A 26262-nucleotide genomic window follows, 5' to 3' on the forward strand; every position below is an offset into this window, starting at 1 on the left:
ACTTTGAAATTGTTGAAAAAGTCAGGCGTGCTGTCTTATAGTCAGCTCTTGTTTAATGTTTAATTTGACAGACACAAGGCTATATACTAAATTCATTGAAAGTCTGGTTTTAGAAAGATATAGGGGAGCAGTATAATTTTTTTTTTTTTATGTAATCATAAATTTATTTTTAAGGTGTAAAGATCTGTCTGGCTGTTCTTAGCAATTTGTACATTGTCACATAAATTTTGGTTCTGCAGTTTCGTTATGTTTTCTTATCTAGCTAAAAAGATATTTCTGAAAAGAAGAGTAAGGAACTATTTTGTTTTTTGAAAATTTGATATGCATAATTGTGAAAATTTTTAATACATGATATTATGCGGAGTGTCCCTGTGATAAGAAACATTGAGAAAATGTGACTGGTGCACAATGGAAGATATTATATTATCAATAATTGTTCAATATACATAGTGCACATTTTGCTGAACTGTATGTTTTAGATGAGAAATGCACAACTGAAATGGGCTAGCACATTTTCCCATTGGGTACAACGGTTTAGGCATTATAGGGTATAACATGTACAATGGCATTTTCTTTTTGGTCTGGGCGACCACCGCCCGGCCAGTGATCCAGTATGCCTTTAGATTACCAGAAATTAGATAATTAGAATGTATATGACAGAAGTTTTCCAGTCATATTTGTTCCAGGTCATACATTTCTTCATTCATCCATTTCAAACAATGAATAACAAACGTTTTGACTTGTTTTTGTTTTCCTTCCGGATATGAATGATTGCAATCTTGTGACCCTACCATTGATCTTCAATTTGTTCACTTTTCTCATGTTGAATTCTCGTATTTTATTTATCTGTTTCCAATGCTGTTTGTTGCAAGAGTAAGGAAGCTTGATCAATTTTTCTGGAGGAAAAGTTATTACAGAACCTGATTGAAGTTTTACAGGAAATCTGCAGTTTTGTCATACAGACCAATTTGACTGCCTTGGTGCATGCAAGCAGCTAAATGGTTTGTTTATTGGACAATCTAACTTCTTGATTTTCACACGTACTGGAGGAATTATGGCGTCTAATTGTTTTTTGGGTTTTGTCTGAAATCTGTTTCATGATTTGGCATAGACTCACTGGGATGTTTTCTTGGTGTGATCTGCTAAGATAGTGAAAATTTCTTGTCAAGTATTTTGTCCTTGAACTGATTGATGCAGAAACTTGATTTTTGAAAGATTTAAAAGTTAGCACTAAGCATTGTGACCAGAACTGGTTTTCTTGTTTTGTTTACATCATAGTCATTAGAGATTAATCTGCTTAAGTCAAACTGGCTTATTTGCTAAACCTAATTTGCTGGACTATTAGTAGAGTGCTATTCTGCCCACCAGGCATCTATGGTCACATCTTGGTTAAAGTTTTGCATGCAAGCTCAATATTATCTTGGGAAGGGTTACATGTATTAGATTGAAACTTCACACAAAGATTTGCAGTCATCAATTAAGCCCACTGAAATGAGCAAATTAGATAACTTTTAGTTGGATAGAGTATAAAAAATTGTCCTTTTTCACATTAGAAAATCCAGTTTAAGGTTTGTGTGCCATTGTCAAGCTGTATCTCAGCAAGAGCTATAAACTTCATATATTTAAAGTGCAAAACTAAAACACATCTGACTTGTTCTGTTTTTTGCTCCCAGTGCCCACATGTTGAAGATCCAGGATCAGGTATGTAGTTTTTAGCTCACCTGAGCACAAAGTGCTCAAAGGTGAGATTTTGTGATCACCCTGTGTCCGTCGTCCGTCCGTCAGCTGTCCGTCGTCTATCCGTCGTCGTCAACAATTTGACTGTTAACATTCTAGAGGTCACAATTTTGGCCCAATCTTAATGAAACTTGGTCAGAATGTTACTCTCAATAAAATCTTGGACAAGTTCGATATTGGGTCATCTGGGGGTAAAAACTAGGTCACCAGGTCAAATCAAAAGAAAAGCTTGTTAACACTCTAGAGGTTACAATTTTGGCCCAATCTTAATGAAACTTGGTCAGAATGTTATCCACAATAAAATCTTGGCTGAGTTTGATATTGGGTCATCTGGGGGCAAAAACTAGGTCACCAGGTCAAATCAAAAGAAAAGCTTGTTAACACTCTAGAGGTCACAATTTGGACCCAATCTTCATGAAACTTGGTCAGAATGTTACCCTCAATAAAATCTTGGATGAATTTGATATTGGGTCATCTGGGGTCAGAAACTAGGTCACCAGTTCAAATCAAAGGAAAAGCTTGTTAACACTGTAGAGACCACATTTATGACTGTATCTTCATGAAACTTGGTCAGACTGTTAATCGTGATGATTTTAAGATCCAGTTTGAATCTGGGTCAGGTAGGGTCAAAAACTAGGTCACCAGGTCAAATCAAAGGAAAAGCTAGTTAACACTCCAGAGGCCACATTTATGACCAGATCTTCATGAAACTTCGTCAGAATGTTAATCTTGATGATCTTAAGGTCCAGTTGGAATCTGGGTCATGTAGGGTCAAAAACTAGGTCACCAGGTCAAATCAAAGGAAAAGCTAGTTAACACTCCAGAGGCCACATTTATGACCTTATCTTAATGGAACTTAGTCAGAATGTTAATCGTGATGTTCTATAGGTCAGTTTCAAATCTAGGTTAGATGGGATCAAAAAGTAGGTCACTAGGTCAAATCAAAGGAAAAGCTTGTTAACACTCTATAGGCCACATTTATGACTGTATCTTTATGAAACTTAATCAGAATGTTAATCCTGATGATCTTTAAGTCAGATTTAAGTCTGGGTCATGTGGGGTCAAAAACTAGGTCACCAGGTCAAATCAAAGGAAAAGCTTGTTAACACTCTAGAGGTCACAATTTTGGCCCAATCTTAATGAAACTTGGTCAGAATGTTACCCTCAATAAAATCTTGGAAAAATTTGATATTGGGTCATCTGGGGTCTAAAACTAGGTCACCAGGTCAAATCAAAGGAAAAGCTTTTTAACACTCTAGAGGCCACAATTTTAGCCCAATCTTAATGAAACTTGTACAGAATGTTACTCTCAGTAAATGCTTGGATGAGTTCGATATTGGGTCATCTGGGGTCAAAACCTAGGTCACCAGGTCAAATCAAAGGAAAAGCTTGTTAACACTCTAGAGTCTAGTCACAATTTTGGCCCAATCTTAATGAAACTTAGTCAGACTGTTACCCTCAATAAAATCTTGGATGAATTTGATATTGGGTCATCTGGGGTCAGAAACTAGGTCACCAGGTCAAATCAAAGGAAAAGCTTGTTAACACTCTAAAGGTCACAATTTTGGCCCAATCTTAATGAAACTTGGTCAGAATAATACTCGCAATAAAATCTTGGACGAGTTTGGTATTGGGTCATCTGGGGTCAAAAACTAGGTCACCAGGTCAAGTCAAGGGAAAGGCTTGTTTACACTCTAGATGTCACAATTTTGGCTAATCTTAATGAAACTTGGTCAGAATGTTATCCTCAATAAAATCTTGGACGAGTTCGATATTGGACTATCTGGGGTTAAAAACTAGGTCACCAGGTCAAATCAAAGGAAAAGCTTGTTAACACTGTAGAGGCCACATTTATGACTGTAACTTCATGAGTCTTGGTCAGAATGTCAATTTTGATGGTCTCAAGATCTAGTTTGAATCTGGATCATGTAGGATCAAAAACTAGGTCACCAGGTCAAATCAAAGAAAAGGCTAGTTAACACTGTAGAGGCCACATTTATGACCATATCTTCATGAAACTTGGCCAGAATGTAAATCTTAATGATCTTTAGGACAAGTTCAAATCTGGGTCATGTGGGGTCAGAAACTAGGGCACTGGGTCAAATCAAAGGAAAAGATAGTTAATACTTTAGAGGTCAAATTTATGACCATATCTTTATGAAACTTGGTCAGAATGATAATCTTGATGATCTTGAGGTCAATAGATCAGGTGAGCGATACAGGGCCTTCATGGCCCTCTTGTTTGTCTCTTTAAAGCATTTTCAGAGGAAACATTTCAAACAATATTGATATCTTGTTGATGCTTTAAAGTAGGCTTGGAGTCTATAATTGTTTGTAACAATATTCAGGTCGATCATATTCCATTTAAATATGGAAATTAAGTTATCAAAAAATGAAATAATCGGAAATGAAATGACATGATCAATTATGTTATTTTTTCCAAGTTATTCAGCCATTTATTTATCCGTTTCACAATAAGTAACAAACATTTTTGACTTGTCTTTTTCCCCTTGATATGAACTGATTGCAATCTCTTGACTTCCCATTGATCTTCCGTTTGTTTACTTTTCTCCTGTTGAATTATGGTATTGTTATTTCAGAACCTTTTACTGGAAACCTGCAGTTTTGTCATACAGTCCCAATTTGCATGCCTTGTTGCATGCAAGCAGCTAAATGGTTGCTTGTTGGACATTTGTCCACATTCTGGAGATATTATGGTGACAAATTATTGTGTTTTTGTTTGTCTAAAGTCTATTTTACATTACATTGCATAGACATTGAGATGTTTTCTTGATCTGCTAACAGTTTTAGTAAAGTAGTCGAGTATTTATACCTCACTTCAGTTGATGTGAAGTATATTGTTTGGTTAGCCCATCCATCACATAGTGACAAGGTTAGCTTTTGTGATCGCCCGTCGTCCGTTGGCGTCCGTTGTCCGTCCACAATTTCTTGTGAACAGGATAGAGACTACATTTTGCAGTCGATTTTAATCAATCTTTCACACAACTTGTATTGGCATAATATCTCGGTTCCTTTGAAAACTGGCCAGATCCTATCATGGGTTCCAGAGTTATGGCCCCTTAAAGGGCCAAAATTGCTATTTTGGCTTGTGAACACTATGGAGACCACATTTTGCAATCAATTTTAATCAAACTTGCACACAACTTGTATAGGGGTAATATCTCAGTTCCTTTCGAAAACTGGACAGATCACATTATGGGTTCAAGAGTTATGGCCCCTTAAATGGTCAAAATTTGCTATTTTGGCTTTTGCAGCCATATAAAGACTTCATTTTTGAGTCGGCTAAACCACGGTGCCTATACCACGTGACTTTTATGGCTATGTGTGGGTATAAAAAACATAAACAGCCGTCGATTCAGGTAACATTTTTCATGATAACTTTCTTAATCCTGCACCAATTTTATTCAAATAAAGACGAGGGCCCGGCCATAAGAAAGATACAATCACGGCCCATCAGTTCGAGAAGAATAAATTCGTATTTTTGTCGAAAAGTGCAACCGCGCATTTTTCAGTCAGATTGCCGACGTGCTATGTGTGGGTGCATTCTGTTAAAATCGTTTATAAAACTCTTAAAAATGCGTTCAGCGACAGGGCAAATGGAACCGAGAATGTAATTTTACCTTGTTTGACAGTTGCAAAATGATCGTTAAGAAATATAGAGTATTCCTCTCGTTTTTTTAATAAATAAAAACATGCTATGTGTGGGTGCCGCTAAATTTATGCTATGTGTGGGAGTAAACTCATAAAAATGATACTGTTGCTTGAGATACTTGCACTAAGTGAGTTTTAACTTACTCGTGTTACGTTCATAGAAATGAGTATCCATCTAGCATAACTGATCTTTTTTATTTTTTTTTTAGAAAGTCGCTGTGTTATGGAGAATAGCGCGTCAGATTCATTGTTGTTATTGATTACGAGCGCGTGTTATCAAGCATAATTATTTAAACGTTGAAACTCGGATATGTGTTTGAAGTAAAATTTATGAAAACGTTATTTCCAATCTCCTTCAGTTGTATTAATGTGTTGTTTTTTATCTTGATTCATAAACAACGTTTTTCATAAACATGCAATTGAATCAGTGTCCCTAAGGTAGTTTTAAAGGGCAGTATGTGTGACAATATAGTGTAGAGCATAGATGGTGGCCTTGGATGCTGCTCCATTGTAAATTCCACTGCTCACCTAGTTCGTGGTTAGTTGCAGCTAAAATGGTATTTATTGTAGCTTTGCGCTATACGTTTGAAACTACACAAATTACTAATATTACAGGGTTGTAGTTCAAACCACTTTTCAAGCATAAAGAAAGGGCTTCAATCCCTCCAACGAAAGTAAAGTACCTGCGATAGTGCATGTAAAACATTGCTATTAAATTCATACCACACACATAACGCATGGAGTCATTTCATCAGAGTCGTTATTCATATTTAAATCACTGTACGTCAGTATTGCGTCTTAACTGTTCACACGAAAATATAAACACATAGTTAAGAAATTGACCGTTTTGGCCGCGGGAAGCAAGAGGATGAAGGCATTCGGAAGAGCCTCACACTTGCTATGATCAATGAAGACTATCCTCCGGAATTATGGACTCATGTCTATACAGACGGATCAGCCACATGCGCCGTCAAAGAGGGAGGAGCAGGAGTTTTCATTCAATACCCATCTGGCAAGAGAGAAACACTACATGCAGCCACAGGAAAACACTGCAGCAACTACGAGGCAGAGACTGAAGCACTCATGAAGGCCGTCTCAGTGGTTGAAGACTTGGCAGAAGAAAGCTCCTCAGTCGTCTTTTTCACAGATACACTGTCTGTCATGGAAGCTCTGATCAACAATAAAGCTCCGCAGTTAGCCAGAAGAATGCAGAGCCTGAGTATAACCTGCAAAGTAGCACTTCAGTGGATTCCATCCCATTGTGGACTTGCAGGCAATGAAGAGGCAGACAAACTGGCTAAGCTAGGAGCTCAGTCTGAACAACCAACAGAACCAGTGAGTTACAAGGAGAAAGTCACCATCATCAAGGCACTAACGAGACCAAGGATGGAGGAAGATGCTTTTCATCTCCTTGATCGGTCTGAACAAGTAATGATGGTCAACTCCGCTCAGGGCACAACAAGCTCAATGCTCACATGTTCAAGAAATACAGACTGACATCATCGCCAACTTGTCCATGTGGTGAAGAAGATCAGACTGCGGAGCATATACTTCAGAGATGTAAAAGGCACGACCAGGAGCGAGCTGTGACTTGGCCGATAGATACCTCAATCCACCAGAAACTGTATGGAGGCATTGAGGATCTTAGGCAAACCACAAGTTTCACCGAGGCTACTGGTCTGAAAGTGTAGATGCGAATGACAAGAAGAAGAAGAAGAAGTTAAGAAATGATATTTTGACAAAAGTTTATATACAGAAACAATAAAAAGGTAAGACAATATGGTGAACTCTTCCGTGCCAAACAACAAGGTGAATCATATTGCATGGAGAGTTTACTTGCCTGACTTACCCATTTTACTATTGAAAATATTTTGTATATAAACAATGTTCAAAATATCGTCTGTGAATATAACTAATATTAGGATTGACATGTATGTTGTGATGCAGTAAGTTTGTTTGTTCGTTTGATTTCAACGCCCTTTTCAACAGTCGGAGTCATATGAGGCGGGCAGTTCACCTAACCATCGTTCCTGGAAAGTACCAGTATACTAGACTCCCATCCTCCGTAAGCAACTGCATACTTTCTCACATAAAGAGACATAGTCGGTAGCTGGGACTCGAACCTACGGTCCTCTATCAATGAGAGGTTACAGTGGTTTGAAGTCAGCGACCTTAACCACTCGACCACGGAGGCAGGTCACAGTAGATAAGTATAATGGAGTGTCCTTTATCACTAACAAAGTAGAAGACAATCAAAATATTGGTAAAATTATGTCTGTTAGATCATTTTAAGATTTCCTTGGACAGTTCACCCCCTTCATAACAAACAATTTTATTCTTAATTTGTTTGATAATTTCTTTGGAGCCTTATTTTCTGCAATGGTCTTGTTAGAAGGAATGTAGACGCTTACAAAACCAACACAAAAAACAAAAGCTATGATAGATATTATCTCACAACAGACCTGGGACGAACTCTTCTAAAATCACAAACTGAAACTTTAATTACCAAGAAAGGTAATTGATTGAGTGTTTCTTTAAAATTATTTGGCTGTACTTTTAGCGATAGACGCGCTACAGATTGGTTTTGTAAGCAGTGGAATTTACAATGGAGCAGCATCCAAGGCTACGATCTATGCTCTACACTATATTGTCACACATACTTGCCCTTTAAAACTACCTTAGGGACACTGATTCAATTGCGTGTTTATGAAAAACGTTGTTTATGCATCAAGATAAAAAAAAACACTTAAACACAACTAAAGGAGATTGGAAATAACTTTTTCATAAATTTTACTTCAAACATATATCAGAGTTTTAACGTTTATTCTAGCATAAAACTGCTGTTATTGTCACTTTTCGGGGGTGTTTTAACAGGAGAGAAAACGTGTGTTAACAGAGAGATTCTCGCGCTCACTAGCTGTTATAACACCTTTTTATAACATCTTCAGAATCCCGTGGGAATCGTTGGTACCCTCGCCCTAACGGGCTCGGGTACCAACCAATCCCTCGGCATTCTGCAGATTTTATAACACAAAAAACATGCGTTATCCCTACAAAGATGTTTGATAACACGCGCTCGTAATCAATAACAACAATGAATCTGACGCGCTATTCTCTATAATACAGCGACTTTCTAAATAGAAATAAAAAAGATCAGTTATGCTAGATGGATACTCATTTCTTCTATGAATGTAACACGAGTAAGTTAAAACTCACTTAGTGCAAGTATCTCAAGCAACGGTATCATTTTTATGAGTTTACTCCCACACATAGCATAAATTTAGCGGCACCCACACATAGCATGTTTTTATTTATTAAAAAAACGAGAGGAATACTCTATATTTCTTAACGATCATATTGCAACTGTCAAACAAGGTAAAATTACATTCTCGGTTCCATTTGCCCTGTCGCTGAACGCATTTTTAAGAGTTTTATAAACGATTTTAACAGAATGCACCCACACATAGCACGTCGGCAATCTGACTGAAAAATGCGCGGTTGCACTTTTCGACAAAAATACGAATTTATTCTTCTCAAACTGATGGGCCGTGATTGTATCTTTCTTATGGCCGGGCCCTCGTCTTTATTTGAATAAAATTGGTGCAGGATTAAGAAAGTTATCATGAAAAATGTTACCTGAATCGACGGCTGTTTATGTTTTTTATACCCACACATAGCCATAAAAGTCACGTGGTATAGGCACCGTGTAAACGATGAAATCGTTTTGACGAGTCCTTGCTATCCAGCGATTCTCTAAGTCTAAATGGACCAAATAACACAGTGAAGGGATGTAGTTCCATTAGATTTCTCAAACTTCAAACAGTTCACTGCATGAATGAAGTTAAGTTGTGTGAATTCCCTTTGCTATGACCAATATACGATGTAATCTGTCATATTTATGACTTGTAATTGTGCAATACTCGAATGTAACTCATTAAGCTTAAATGTGCATTTTATGAATTGCGCAGGCTTACAAAGCTTGCGTAACATCCAGCGAAAGACAAAAAATAGTTCCACAGGGCTCCAGATAAGATGCGTGTTAACGTAAATTACGTATAGAAATAATGCAAATACGCATGTCTAATAATTTCTAAGCGTATAAAAACGTATATAAAATTACAGAAATGCACACAATGCTTTTTTAAAAACAAAATCTGAATCGTCTGGATGCGTTAGGTAACATAGCCGATCCCGATCAGCCTTAATTCTCCCACATTGAACGTATACACGCATCGTATGATTTCTATAAACTTTGCGTGGGTTTCTACACACACACATGAATTTTGCAGTCAGTAAACGGATAAATTATCGGAAGAAGAAGCTCTTACTGGTTTGTTTAGTTACTACAGATATTAAAAATGATTTTAATTCTTATTTTTCGAGAAATAAACAAATCGGCGAAACATTAAATTGTATTTTCTTGTAGTTTTTGAAATCGAAAGTAGATCGTCTATGTTTGGCGAAACGAAACAACTTTTTTATGAAAAGATTTAAATAAGAGGTAATTTAACCATAAACTTCAATGTCAAATACTGCCAATTGCTGCTAAATGTCTTCGTATCATCACAATTTGTAAAATATATTGTTCAAACTGGAGAAAAGTGTAATCGTATCCGGATATAATATTTTGGGTAAATATCAAGCTGTGTTATGAAATTTTAAGAAAAAAACTAAAAACAAGCTGAAACTGGTAGACTATACTGTCAGTACATCAATCATTAGCCGACTCAGGCCATTCAGGCCTTTGATTGATTTGATTTGATACAAACTTGCAAAATATCTTTAGCAACAATAGATCTTGGATTCCATGATGAATCTGTCAGATCCAATCATAGGTTCCAGAGTTATGGCCCCTGATTGAGCTCTGAAAGAGCCAAAATTTGTTAAATACAATAGAAGTGACATCTTATATTTGATTTTTACCACTCTTACACACAACTAACGTCACAATAAGATCTTGGTTCCTTTTGAAAACCGGATAGATTCCATCATGGGTTCTAGAGTTACTGCCCCTGAAAGGGGCAAAATTTTGTATTTTGACCCTTTCAGCCATATAGAGGTTTCATTTATGCTTTGACTTGATACAAACTTACACAGAATGTTTATCTTGATAATTCCTAGGCCAAGTTCGATCTGGGTCATGTGGGGTCAAAAACTAGGTCACCAGGTCAAATCAAAGGAAAAGCTTGTTAACACTCTAGAGACCATATTAATATGACCCTATCTTCATGAAACTTGGTAAGAATGTTTGTTTATCTTGATGATTCCTAGGCCAAGTCTGAAACTTTTTCATGTAGGGTCAAAAACTAGGTCACCACTCAAATCAAAGGAAAAGCTTGTTAACACTGTAGAGGCCACATTTATGACCCTATCTTTATGAAATTTGGTCAGAGTGTTTATCTTAATGATATTTATGGGTCATATGGGGTCAAAAACTAGGTCATCCAGTCAAATCAAAGGAAAAGCTTGTTAACACTCTTGAGACCACATTTATGACCCTATCTTCATGAAACTAGGTCAGACTGTTTATCTTGATGATTCCAAGGCCAAGTTTAACAGGTGAGTGATATAGGGTCATCATGACCCTCTTGTTGATCATGCTGGTAAGTCATTTTGTTGGTCAGTCATTTTCTTCATAGAAAGTCTTTGGTTTCCAATCAATAACTGGAGAATGCTTTGGCTTATATTGGTCAAACTTTATAGTAGGATGACTGCCTGTGGTCTGTAAATAACCTCAGTATTTTAGGGTCAGTAGCTAAGGTCATAAGTAACAAAAAGCTCTTGGGCATATTGCATTTAAACTTCATATGATGATTATCTGTGGTCAGTAGATTACTTATATTATTTTAGGGGTCAGTAGATCAAAGGTCAAGCTCACATAGAGATTGCAAACTGTTCCTGCTCAAAAACTAAAGAATGCTTTGGCTTACAATATGACCTTTAAGGTATTTTGGATCAATAGGTTATAGGTCAAGATGATTTTTATCTTGACTGAGACTGAAAACAGTTTCAGAGCAATAACTGGAGAATACTTGAGCCTGTGGCTGCCTAGCTTCGTGTGATGATTGCCTTTGGTTAATACATTACTTCGAGGTATTTGGGGGTCAAAAATTAAGGTCACAGTGTCCTTGAAAATGAAAATAGTTTCTCATTTTAAAATATTTTGAGAACTTTTTATTTTAAAGGTTGCTTGCCTGTGGTTAGGAGATGACTGCTATTGTTTTGGGGGCCAGTACCCCAAAGATTAAGGTTTGAAGTGACTGATCTTTGATCTTGGCAAAGATTATCCAGTAACATAATGTAACTAGAACTGAACTGCATGGGTTATACACATCATTATTAGTAGAGGAAGCTGGATGATCCTGATGTTAAATCAAAGAAACCATAATAACTCCACCTTGGAGGACCTGTGCAGTAAATGAATACTTGTAATTGCAGAAGTTTATCATTCTGTCCTTGTGCCTTTAATGGTAATTCCCTTGCAAATATTTAATATATTTTTTCTTTCTCCAAGAATTACCTTGTTAAATGAGTTCTGCTCTAAACCAGTCTGAAATCATTGTTAGAATTGACAGTTAGTTTCCAATGCACATTCTAACAGATTTCTGTCTCCTGTAACAAGTTTTCCAATACTTGTCAAGATATGAATGTTCGGAATAACTTAATTGTTGAAACTAAATGAAGCATTCATAGAAAAAAGATGGTGGTTAAATGATTTCCATGTTCATTACAGCCACATAAATGTTTTTTTATTCGAAATTGCTGACTCATTGATATGTTGTTAGAATAATATCTGAGGTTCTGTCAACTTGGAATAAATGCTTTTGAAAGGGGACATTATTGGTTGTTTTGTTCAGCACCTGACAACAGGTATGTTGGAAGCAGGAATAATGCTAGTCTAGTTTAGATTGAGAACATTGATAAAGTGACATTAGGTGACAACTGCTTTATGCAGTGACCTCAGTGAAGGAGTCATCCAGTAGGCTAGAGCTATCTCTGGTCCATTTGGTTAGAGTCTTGTTTCCTGTCAACAAGAGTTATTTTGATTCCTTCAACTAGATTTATCATGGTTCCTGTTAACTAGAGTTATCTTGGTTCCTTTCAGCTAGAGTTATTGGTTCAAGTTGACTAGATCTTGGTTTCTGTCAGTTACAGTTATCTTGGTTTCTGTCAGCTAGGGTATCTTGGTTTCTGTCAGTTACAGTTATCTTGGTTTCTGTTAGCTAGGGTTATCTTGGTTTCTGTCAGCTTGGTTTCTGTCAGCTAGGGTAACTTGGTTTCTGTCAGTTACAGTTATCTTGGTTTCTGTGAACTAGGGTTATCTTGGTTTCTGTCAGTTACAGTTATCTTGGTTTCTGTCATTTACAGTTATCTTGGTTTCTGTCATTTACAGTTATCTTGGTTTCTGTCAACTAGGGTTGTCTTAGTTTCTGTCAGTTACAGTTACCTTGGTTTCTGTGAACTAGGGTTATCTTGGTTTCTGTCAGTTACAGTTATCTTGGTTTCTGTCATTTACAGTTATCTTGGTTTCTGTCAACTAGGGTTATCTTGGTTTCTGTCAGTTACAGTTATCTTGGTTTCTGTCAACTAGGGTTATCTTGGTTTCTGTCATCTACAGTTATCTTGGTTTCTGTCATCTAGGGTTATCTTGGTTTCTGTCAACTAGGGTTATCTTGGTTTCTGTCAGTTACAGTTATCTTGGTTTCTGTCATTTACAGTTATCTTGGTTTCTGTCAGTTAGGGTTATCTTGGTTTCAGTCAGTTACAGTTATCTTGGTTTCTGTTTGTTACAGTTATCTTGGTTTCTGTCATTTAGGGTTATCTTGGTTTCAATCAGTTACAGTTATCTTGGTTTCTGTCATTTAGGGTTATCTTGGTTTCAATCAGTTACAGTTATCTTGGTTTCTGTCATTTAGGGTTATCTTGGTTTCAATCAGTTACAGTTATCTTGGTTTCTGTCATTTAGGGTTGTCTTGGTTTCAATCAGTTACAGTTATCTTGGTTTCTGTCATTTAGGGTTATCTTGGTTTCTGTCAGTTACAGTTATCTTGGTTTCTGTCAACTAGGGTTATCTTGGTTTCTGTCAGTTACAGTTATCTTGGTTTCTGTCAGTTAGGCTTAGGTGGTTTAATTCTGTCAGTTAGAGTTATCTTGGTTACTGTTGACTAGAGTTATCATGGTTCCAGTCTACTAGAACTTAGAAGTATGATGCATAGACATAATTATTTTGCAAACTAATTTTACTGGGTATAATATGGTGCTGTGCTATGTTGAGTGGTAATTTTAATTGTGAAACATAAAGTTATTGTTCCTTTTGTATAATTTATTTTTACCAAAATAAATCTCTCCTAGAACTAAACACACACAAAAATAAACACAGTATACATCCTTGTACATGTAAATTATTATAACATTCCCTGCTTATGTAACTTAGGATTCCATTTACATATAAATTAAGACAGCTTGCATAGTCACGTAAATTAGAATTCTGTGTACATGTAAATTGAGATTACATGTAAATTACAAAAGCCTGTGTACATTTCAGTTGAGGTAGCATACAAATTAGAATTCCATGTAATCCTAAATCAAGATTCCCTGCTCAGGTAAATTAGTATTCCATTTCACATGTAAATCATGATTTTCTGCTCATGTAAGTTAATTCCATTCAAATGCATATCATGATTTTCTGCTCATGTAAGTTAGCTCCATTCAAATGCATATCATGGTTTTCTGCTCATGTAAATTAAGATTCCATTCACATGTAAATCATGATTCCCTGCTCATGTAAATTAGGATTCCATTCACATGTAAATTAAGATACTCGGCATCACATGCACGTGTAAGTTAAGACTTCCTGACATTGTGATGTAGAATTTGATGTACATTTTAATTAAGCATCAGTTTACATATAGATTAGGATTCCATGTTGTTTAAATTAAGATTCGCTGTCATTAACCCTTAGCCTGCTAAATTTCTAAAATGGACTGTTCCATCATTCAGTTTGGGCAATACCATTTATTATTCGAAGAGGTGTTCACTGAAAATTTACTAACTGAATAGCGAACAGTGCAGACCATGATCAGCCTGCACGGATGTGCAGGCTGATCTTGGTCTGCACTAGTCGCAAAGGCAAAACCAATCGCCGCCAGCAGGCTAAGGGTTAAAAAGGAGGATCTTGTGTACATTTATATTAAGAGTTCATATACATATAGATTATTACATCAGTAGTCTTTAGGGACTTCTTGTTTCCTTTGTTCTTTTCTAATTCTTCTTTATGGAATAAAAACATCAGTAAATCGTAACAGAATAGAGGAAAAATACTATTAATAATTCAGCATCCAGCCATGACCATAAAATTGTTTCTATATTACATTTGCCATTTCTTTTGTGGTGGTGGTTGCAGGGTTAATCTTTTATTGAGTGCCGGATATTTTATTGTTCTTGTTACACATGAACCTGTCAAGATTCTCACTGATAATAATATACAAGAATATATAGCTTGATAGTTTCCTGGGTTTATATAATGTTTAAGGATGGTATTGTATTGTTTCAATCTTAAGGAAGAGAATTCTGCTGTCATATATCTTCTATATAATTTATAGGTGGTTAATCAGATTTTTGGTCAAGTAATGGATTTATTTGAAACTTTAAACTTACATACCGTAGATACCCATGTATATTGCGCACTTGTGTTTAATACATATCCACAATTTGGTGGTGGTAGCATCATACACAAGTATCTGTGGTAATGTTTTCTGAGTGCTTGATACCAATGGAGATATTTTAATTGCATGCTGGTGTTTTATTGGAGGGGACTTCTCGTTTGCCCCCTGTCTGTCCGTCAGTCTGTCAATCAGTCCTACAATAACTGTCAAAGTACAAGACATTTTCTCATGAAACTTGGCACATGGATAGATAACAATATGGAAAACATGAACATCTTTTTATTGTTTAGCTCACCTTAACTTTGTTTAGGGTGAGCTATTAGTATAGGTGGATGGTCTGGCATCCATCGTCCTGCATCCTGCGTCAACATTTTTACTTAAAAATCTTCTCCTCTCAAACTAATTGTCAGAATTACACCAAACTTGGTGAGTAGCATCCTGGCATGGGCCTTTATCAATTTTATTCGAATGGTTCACCTTGGCCCCTTTAAGGGGCCACCAGAGCTTGAAATAGAAAAAAGACATTTAAAGAAGTCCTCCTCATGAATCATTTCGTCACCTTAGCACAAGTGAGTAAGTCCTTCTTTAAGTCAATGCAGTTATCCACTTCTTGCGTTGAGGTGACGATTTGATGAATCTTTATCAAACTTGGTCTAGCATCATTATAAGATTCTCTCCCAATTTTGATCAAACGGGGGCACTTGGCCCCTTTTAGGGGCTGCTAGAGCTAAAATTAGAAATACCTGCGAGCGACAGCTAGAGAGATTTTCATCACATTTGTTCAGTAGCATCATTATAAGGTCCTCTCCCAATTGCACTGGTATCAGTTTGATTGAAAACTTGTCTGCCTCATAACGTTTCAAGTAACTTTCAGATAAAACAGATTGTTACAGTAATTCTTAATAGCATTTTCAACACTACTCTAATAGTATAACATAAAGTAGTTCCAGAGATAGGTTCTTCGACAACAATAAATATCAATTCTGTATCAAAGAACAAAAAACGCTTTTTTGAAAGGCGAGAATGAATATCATGTATTGGAAACTACATTGGTATAAAAGCAGCACTGGGTTAGCTCTGTATACACTATTTAGTTTAGTAGCGATTCTGCTACAAAGTACTTGAGAAACACGATAATTGATTACGGGGTGTCTTAAGTCATATACATGTGATTCCTGGGGTAACACATACAGGAAAAAGAGATAAAAACAACTCTTTTTGTGTTAATTTTTGACAGATTCTGTGTTGGGTTCCTATAAATGATTCCTTTTGATGTGAAAGAACGATTTCTGATTTCTTCACTTTGGTCGATAGAAAAGATAGAAAATTCTCTAGAAAATATGCGAGAAGCATAACATAGTCGGTGGCAGTGAATAGAGACCTTGTTTGCTTTTCTATGATGAATGGGAGAATGATCAGAAGCTAAGGCAAACATATTAAATCCGGTGTTGTGGATGTGACAGTCTGTCATTGAGGTGTATGATAAAATCTGATGATTTTTTTGTTTGTTTGTGGTATCAAATTGATAATCTACAAGATAATATTTTCCTGAACATACTTTGGAAAAAATTGGAACAGAGTAAAACAAAAATGTGTTGATTTTTTTGTTGAAAATTTGAATGAAGGAATTAGGAAAGTGGAACTTTTAGGGAATTTAAATGTAAGTATTTTAGTTTATGAGATACTGATTTTGTCATACAGCTGATTAGATCTACTTCATCAGTTGCATTTTTGGTAGATTCTGTTAGGAAATTTTTGTAAGTTGTTAAAAACTGTTATAGTTTTATTCCTTTTTGACAGGCCCACATTTTAAAAGTAACATTTCATATTTATAATTTGCCAAGTTGTTTTTAAAATAGAATAATGGGACTTTGAATTGCATGTTTTCTGTGCTGACTATTAATAATGTTGTTTCACAAAACTGCAGATTTTATGTAAAGAGGAAATATTTAGATGATATCTAAGTGATTAATGGCATTCAGATCCCTGAGATTGAATATTGTTTTTTTAAATGCAGCCATCAGTCTTATTCAGTATACTGATAATAGTATAATAAGCATCATAAATGTTATTATGAAAATATTTCATAACATATATTTTTCACTCTCGTTTGTTTACTTTTTTTAAATGAGTTTGAAGCATTCTAACAATAGAGTGAACTCAAAAGTCTGTTAACATTTTCGGATAATCTCTTTTAGGTTTCAGTTAGGGTAGCAATTATTCTTACATTATATCATATCTAATAACATGAAACAATACATTCGATTCAACCTAGATTTAATGATATATGATAATTTCTGATACTAATGGATTAAAGAAAAATAGATAAGTATGCAGAACTTGAGAAAACCTTAAAATAGTAATAGAATGTAAAGATTTACAATGGTGTCAACTATGTTTGGAAGAAACTGACAACTTCTCAACTGCAAGTTACTGAAGAGTCTCCACTGATAATCCATTGTATGTTAGCTATAAAATAACCAAAAACTTCCATTCCACCAATACTGTAAGAAGTTTAAATTTTGCAACTTTCGCACTGCCAGTAAATGACAACTAATTTTTCTACTGTGAAATTGGGTATAGTTGTTTAAATGTTAGAAAAAAAAATTGACTTAAATATAATCATGCAATCAAACAATATGATTTTTTTTCTTGCAAAATTTTGCTAATTTTCACAGAATGAAAGATTATTTAAAAAGAAAGAAAAGAAAACAACCTTTATCAGATACTGTAAAATTATGAACATTTGGTTTAGGACTAATTTTTATTTAGTTTATGGTAAGCCGACATAATTGACTAATGATAAGATTTATGTTAAGGTTTAGAATTAGGCTTTGAGAAACAAAAATCAAACAACACCAAATCATAGAAAGAAAGAGTTGTTTAACATGAAAATTGAACAGCATGTAAAACATGTATATTACTTTACGAAACTAGTGTCAGTATACTGATATATTTAACATTGAATTCCGGAAAAGGACTGCCTAAATGGGCCAAACTTCCGGACATAAATTTTTCTCCACAGATAATTAAAATATTCATAAAAAGTTGTCTCCCTTTGAAAATAAATGCCATTTGTACTTAAAATATTCGGAAAAAGTTGTCTCCCTTTGAAAATGAATGCCATTTGTAAAGAAATAAAGATAAACAAATGCATCAAAACGAACATGTGTAACAGTTCTTTGAAAATGGTGAGTTTTTAAAGGCGTTTGACTGTCCGGAAGTGGGGCCCTTTTAGGCAGTCCTTTTCCGGAATTCAATGTTTATATCAGTATACTTACACTTGTTTCATAAAGTAATATACTTGTTTTACATGCTGTTCAATTTTCATGTCAAACAACTCTTTCTTTCTATGATTTGGTGTTGTTTGATTTTTGTTTCTCAAAAGCCTAATTCTAAATGATATCTTTAAAATTTAAGAGTGGCAAATGTTCATGAAAAACCCATTGAAGATCAAAATGCCAACCAAATGAAATGATTTCAGTGTCTGACATTTGTCATGATTTGTTTACAATAAATATATCAAACAATCACTCATTCTCTGTTGCAGCAGTTCAGGACCAGAAAAAAATGGGGTTTATATAACATTTTAAAATTTTAATATGAAACTGAAAGTTCATTGGCTGCAAAAAAAAAATAGAACTGCAGAGAAATGCTCTGTGTGTTAAAGATTTAGAAAAAAATACAAATGTACTATGTTGTCATAGTTTGTAAAATTATTAAAATTGTTACAGTTTTTACTTTAATTAAAGGGAGTTAATTAAAAGGGACAGATTTGATTTTTGGCTATATACCAATAAAAGAAATTGTTCTTTGTTTCATATAAAACTCGGCTACTTCAGCACAATTTTGTTACAGTTTCTAGATTTTCACTCAGTCGTAGACCTATTTTCCACAAGATATCCATATATTTGCTTCAAGAAAACAAAAAGAAAAAGGGGTGTTGAATCGTATGCAGTGAAATGCAAGTCAACCGAAGTCAGGTACTATCATATTGCCGCATTTCAGAAAGCGGTCCGCAGAATAAACACCCTACTTTCGTTTTCAAGTAAACAACTCGAAAACATGCGAGTATTAGCATGAAACGTGACCTATTTTATGTAAAATTCATTCAACGAGTGAAATAATGCCCATTTGGCCCCCGATTTACGCGCAAATGCGCGAAAAATGGAAAAATTAGGATCTATTCATTAGGGACTTCTTTTGACTACACCACGGAAGCACATTTTGGACCGAATTACTGCATTATAACCTATAAGAAATATCTTTTTATCAAATTTCATAACATTTTCATCTCTATTTTCAAGAAAGATGTAATACTGAACATGTTAACAAGTTTCATTGTGAAAATTCGAGGTTTCAGAGAAATATAGACATTTAAGTGAGGCCACCCCCTACCCATTTTCTGGGCTAAATTTAGGCTCTATGGTCGCGTCATTGTAAATTTTGGTAAAAGTTTCACCTGTTTGCATTATTTTTCACTTTGATTCTGAAATATCATTCATTCCGTCATGAATGTGACTCAAATGGATGCATTTTGTGCATTTTCACACATTCTGGAGACAAAATATTGACCTTTCTATTGCAGAAATTGCTGCCAAAATAGGTGCATTTACTCAAAATATGGTCAAAATTCAAAATTTTTCAAATTTAATGATTATTTTGCATTGAAAACATCATTTTATAACATATACAATCGATTTATGGCTATTAAGACTAATTGTGATGTGTTTCGAGAAAAGTCTTATTTCAGCTCTTATAGGCTATATACCAATAAAAGAAATTGTTCTTTGTTTCATATAAAACTCAGCTACTTCAGCACAATTTTGTTACAGTTTCTAGATTTTCACTCCATCGTAGACCAATTTTCCACAAGATATCCATACATTTGCTTAAGAAAACAAAAGAAAAAGGGGTGTTGAATAGTATGCAGTGAAATGCAATCAACCTGAAGTCAGGTACTATATTCCATTAAGGTCTGCAGCATAACAGCAAGCGTTCCGAATAAACACCCATAATTTCATTAATACAAGAAACGTGCGTTATTAATGAAAGTGTCTATTTTAGTAATCTTCAACGGTGAAATCCCTTGCCGATTACGCCAAGCGAAAAATGAAAATGATCTATTTTTGGGATCTGACTACACCCGAAGCACATTTGGACCGATTACTGCTAAACTAGAAATACTTTACAAATTTCATAACTTTTCATCTCTATTCAGAGATGATACGACGGTACAATTCATTGTAAAATTCGGGTTTAAGAATAAGACTTTAAGGAGCCACCCTACCTTTCTGGCAAATTGCCATGGTCGCGTCATGTAAATTTTGGTAAAATTCACCTGATGCATTATTTCCTGATCGAATATCATCATTGCAGAATGTGCTCAAGATCATTTTGCATTTTCACACATTCTGGAACAATTGACTTCATGCAGAATTGCTGCCAATAGTTCAAATAGGTCAATTCAAATTTCATTAATGATTATTGCATGAACTCATTATACATTCAATCGATTTAGCTATTAAGACATGTGAGGTTTCGAGAATCTTATTCACTCTTAAGCTAATACCAAAAAAAATGTCTGTCTTAAAACCAGTCTTCAGCACAATTGTTCAGTTCAGTTTTCACTCTTCTCACAAGATATCCATACATTTGCTTCAAGAAAACGAAAAGAAAAAGGGGTGTTGAATAGTATGCAGTGAAATGCAAGTCAACTGAAGTCAGGTACTATCATATTGCCGCATTTCAGAAAGCGGTCTGCAGAATAAACACCCTACTTTCGTTTTCAAGTAAACAACTCGAAAACATGCGAGTATTAGCATGAAACGTGTCCTGTTTTATGTAAAATTCATTCAGCAAGTGAAATAATGCCCATTTGGCCCCCGATTTACGCGCAAATGCGTGAAAAATGGAAAAATTAGGATCTATTCATTAGGGACTTCTTTCGACTACACCACGGAAGCACATTTTGGACCGAATTACTGCATTATAACCTTTATCAATAAATTTTTTAGTAGTTGTATGAAAGCCATATCTGAATTATATGTCAATTACAAAAATATATGACAAATTAATACCCCTATTGAAAAATACTATACCTTCAGAATATAATTATGCTATATAGTTAATGAAAAAAAAAAGAAAATTCAAGAATTTTAACCTATGTAGTATACATAATGTACTGACTGATGTAAGACCTGCCATGCAAATTTGAAATAATGTGTTTGTCTTGATATCAGTTGTAGAAAAAAAAGGTCATGTAGAGAAATTAATATGTAGACATTTGATTGAGCACCTACAAGCACAGTCTATTCTATAGGCTTGGAAATTTCTATACAGACATTGTAAAAGTACACATAATTTTATCATTATAACTGTTTGCTTGGTACTAAGACCTCTTTTATTTCCTTTTTATGCTGATCAGGTATATAAACCTACCACCATCATTAGAAAATTATGCCAAAGTGTGACAGTGTTTAATGGTATAAAACAACAGACTCTAATAACTTACACATTCATTACCTTTGTGTTTATGTTTTGATTCTAATAAATAATGGCAGCCTCTGTTGTTCCATGTTTGTTTATCTATGTTGTACATTGTGTGCTATTTTAGGGTTTTACTGTCAGTTCTTTCCCAGATAATAAATTATATAGAGCTGCAACTGTTCATAATCTTTGAATTGTTCCAGTTTAAGGTCAGTATACTGAATAACAACGATTTGTTTTATAAATTATAAGTACATAAAGTTCCTGAACTTAAAAGATAAGTAGCAAAATTCTCATGAGAAATTTGTAAATATGAATGAATTACTGAAACAATTTACTGCCAGTTAATAATAACAAGAAAACACTATTACAAATAAATGTATGTAATAATAGGATATTGATCTGTGACTGCTCATGTTAAAGAGTCGGGCTAAGTTTTTTCAAGTGAATCATAATTATACCACCACCAAACATGTTTGTGGGGGGCTATATAGGAGTCAGTTTTGTCGCGTCCCGTCCCGTTGCGTCGCGAAATCTATAATCTCAGTTATTACTAAATGGTTTTGATTCAAACTGAAAATAGATGTTCCACCTTATCACCCACATCATGTGACACAAGGTGCATAACTCTGACACCAAGTTTTCATGAATTTTGTCCCCTTTTACTTAGAATTTAAGGTTAATTTTGTTGTATTTTCACTATATCTCAGTTATTACTAAATGGATTTGATTCAAACTTAAAATAGTTGTTCCACTTCATCACCCACATCATGTGACATAAGGTGCTTAACTCTGACATCAATTTTTTATGAATTATGTCCCCTTTTACTTTAAATTTAAGGTTGATTTTGATGTATTTTCACTATATCTCAATTATTACAAAATGGACTTGATTCAAGCTTAAAATAGATGTTCCACCTCATCACCCACATCATGTGACACAAGGTGCATAACTCTGACATCAATTTTTTATGAATTATGCCCCTTTTTATTTAGAATCTAAGGTTAATTTTGATGTATTTTCACTATATCTCAGTTACTACTGAATGGATTTGATTCAAACTTAAAATAGATGTTCCACCTCATCACCCACATCATGTGACACAAAGTGCATAACTCTGACACAAATTTTCCTTGAATTATGTCCCCTTTTACTTAGAATTTAAGGTTAATTTTGATGTATTTTCACTATATCTCATTCTGATTGGCTTAGAGCCAAAGGGAAGTAACCTTTTTTAAACTTTTGTACTGAGTTTCTTCCCCTTAAATTCCAGGAATTAGTCTATTTTTAGAAATCCTATTTTTAGGTTTTCAATATTTTAGGTATTTTTCTAACTCTTTTTATTATAAGTCCTATGTAAAAAGTAAATACATTTTTCTGTGGTAACATGGGTTGGTAAGACATTTTTTTTGTATTCACTTCTCGTGTATCTCTAATATTAGAGATTTTTTATATTAACTAGTATTACTATATTAGTATTACACTAGTATTACTTATATGTGGAAGCCCAGGATATATGTGGAAGCCCAGGATGAAGTACTCCAAAGACGAGTAAAATTCTTTTTAAGTATTAAGCTTTTTTTGACATTTTTATATTATTCTAAGTATTTTTAAGATTTCTTATGGTTGCCATTGTTCTGTGACAAGACCGTATGGTGGGGGTATGAGTCACTCCTGTGACAGTTCTAGTTTTCATTTGTTATACTTCAAAAACCCATAGTCTTATCTTAACTCTAGCACCATTATTGGATGAATTTTGGCCTAGAATTCCAGATTAAGCTTGATGCATTTTCATCTAAAACTGTTAATGGATATGATTCAAACTTGTAACAGTTGTTCCACACCATCACCTCGATTCATATGAGACGTTAATCATTCTAGTGGTAGCTCTAGTTTCCTCAGTTATGCCTGTAATCACTGTCCAGCATCAAAATAGTGGAGCTTTCTGTCTCCTCTGACAGCTCTTGATTATTGTAATGCCATATACACTACAACTTTGCCTGATGGCATACAGCTACTACAAAAACCTGTATTCTAATGGCAGTCAGTGCAAATAGAGCTTTGTTTCAAGGCATACAGTGCAAACCAGTATTTCCTAATGGCATACACTGCAAATAGACCTTTGTCTTATGGCTCACATTGCAAAAAGAGCATTTTCTAATAGCATTTATTGTAAATATGACTTTGCCTTATGGCATACCATTCTAACGCAGTATTTCCTGATGGCATACATTGCCAAACTGGAATTTCTTATGAAGTACAATGCCAAACCAGTATGACTGAATGGCATACAGTGCAAAAATAGTATTGCTTAATGGCATACATTGTCAAACCAGTCTTGCCTATCTTCAGACTGTGCAAAATCCAGGTATCACTTAATGGTATACAAAGCCAAACCAGTATTGCCTATTATGGCATACAGTACATTTGAAACCAGTATTGTCTGATGGCATACAGTGCCAAACTGGTATTGCCTAATTACATACAGTGCCGAACCAGTATTGCCTTATATCTTGAAGTGCAAAGTCGGTATTGTCTTAATGACACATATTTTACTTAATGAGTGCAAAAGCAGTATTCCATAATAACATTAAATGTAAAATATTACACACTTACTGAACATGCAAAATCAGCATAACTCAGGGCATACTCAAGGAATGCGGTGCAATAAAATATTTCCTCACAGTATACAGTGCAGACATAGTACTGCCTCATTAAATACAGGACAATGCAGTTTTGTCATATTGTAAACAGGGTAGACACACAGTATTGCCTTGTGAATACTATCAGTTACAAAACCTGTGATGACGGCATGGATACATGATATAGGCTGTCACAAAAATCCATATCAGGCGAGATAAGGATTTTCAAGACAATGGCTATATCCCATGTCCAGTCACCGACAAGCTGTGTAACAATTTTGTTTTGCTGACTAACCTTTACTTCCATATTTTCTGAATTTGGACATTACAAGTGCATTTTTTTTAAGGCTCATAGTGCCTTTGTTTAAAATGTGGTTGCCACATTTTCTGTTATGAGCATGAAATTATTAAGTTCCTCCCTTTGTAGCTCTAACTTTACAAATTCATGTGAAGTATTAAAACTAGCATTTTTATGCCCCCGGCATCTACTGATGCGGGGATATGCTGTTGTACGGTTGTTCGATGGGTATGTGATGGATCTCCTGCTCCGTCTTTCTGCTCGTTCGTGCTCTATATGAGGTTAACCAAATGGGCCGTTTCATAACATCAATGACCCTTACTAGAATGACTTGATACTAATGTAGATGTAACCTGTGACCATTCCTCATCTTCAGACATCACCTGACCTCAGTTTGACCTTGACCTTGACCTCATTTTGGACTTAGGTTGCTTTATATGGGCCATCTCTTGGTTAACCAAATGGGACCGTTTCGTCTAGCATCAATACCACTTACAAGAATGAATTGATACTAATACAGATGTAACCTGTGACCATTCCTCATCTTCAAACATCACCTGACCTCAGTTTGACTATGACCTCGTTTTGGACTTAGGTTGCTTTGTATCGACAAGGATGCCACCGGGGGCATCAAGTGTTTATTGAACGCAGCTCCTTGTCTCACCATGAAATTATGCATACCATCTATTTGGACATTAGCTTCATCTCCTTTTAACATAAAATTTAAAGCTTTATGGACCTTTAAAAAACTTGTCTTGCCAACTACTCTGTACTTGAGTATATTTTTTTTAATAAATCATAATTAGACAACTCCATGGTAACTGGTCTCAAATGATACAGGCTAAATATCAGACATTTTGTTGGATAACAAAGATACTGTGCAGATTGGAATCTTGCAGTCATTACTTGTTTGGTGACATTGTGTTTTATATATAGTTGACAGGTTATGAACTAGTTCTGTTCAAAAACACTGAAAACTTTGTTCCATCCTTTTATTTGAAAGTCATTAGATATCACAATGTCAGAAGTGTCTTGAAACTATACCTGTTAGATCCTTTATCTTGCATGTAGATTAAATAATCCTACAACAAACTGACGAGTAAAGAATTGTTTAAATCCTTTGCTTTATGAGGATTTACCTTATAAACACTTACTTAGCATAATCTCTGCATTATCTCCCATACAGAGTTACTGTTCTTCTGCTTCTTTTTCTTATGGCTATTATCATGAATGGACAAAAACAGCAATAAACACTAAATTTACTCTTGAAATGATATCTGTAGCCATAGCTATAAAAATACAATGCACTTATTATTTTGTTTTAATCAGAATTCATATCAGAAAATTACTAACCTGATATGGAATATAATTTTCTAATCTGCATGTGACATCTCTTGACAAATAGAAATGCAAGAAACTTGTAGAAGGAGAAATGAATGGCAATACAGTGCAGGTTTTGTCTCGTACTACAGTGGTATACAATGGAACTGTATCTTTGAGGAATGTACTGAGCAAAGATACTGAACATTTCTTACTGATTCCTTAGATTCATACCAATTTATGCAATACAGATATGCCATGAGTTACTTTATAGTTAACCATGTATTATATAGCGCAAGGATTCATAGTTTTTTAGCCATGACAGTTCCCTTTTGGGTATTATTAAGTAAAAATGACAAATTTGTTTCCAGGAAGGTTTAATTCCCTTATCCTGGGAAATATTTTATCATCAGAATTGGTAAACATCCTGATTTTCAT

General features: G+C 34.9%; 1 protein-coding gene across 4 annotated transcripts in view; it reads left to right on the top strand.

Annotated features, from left to right (window-relative positions):
• LOC123552258 (arrestin domain-containing protein 3-like) overlaps positions 1-26262 on the top strand; it is a 227853-nt gene that overhangs the window by 85075 nt on the left and 116516 nt on the right. The window contains exon 1 of one of the 4 annotated variants that reach the window (XM_045341772.2): positions 16177-16734. The exons of the other annotated variants lie outside the window; for them this stretch is intronic. Within the exon in view, the coding sequence (XP_045197707.1) occupies positions 16733-16734 (2 nt within the window). The 5' untranslated portion in view covers positions 16177-16732. Of the gene's footprint in view, positions 1-16176; positions 16735-26262 lie in introns of those variants that run through there. 4 annotated transcript variants of the gene reach the window in all.

This window comes from Mercenaria mercenaria, chromosome 4, assembly GCF_021730395.1.
Source record: "Mercenaria mercenaria strain notata chromosome 4, MADL_Memer_1, whole genome shotgun sequence".
Taxonomy (NCBI): domain Eukaryota; kingdom Metazoa; phylum Mollusca; class Bivalvia; order Venerida; family Veneridae; genus Mercenaria; species Mercenaria mercenaria.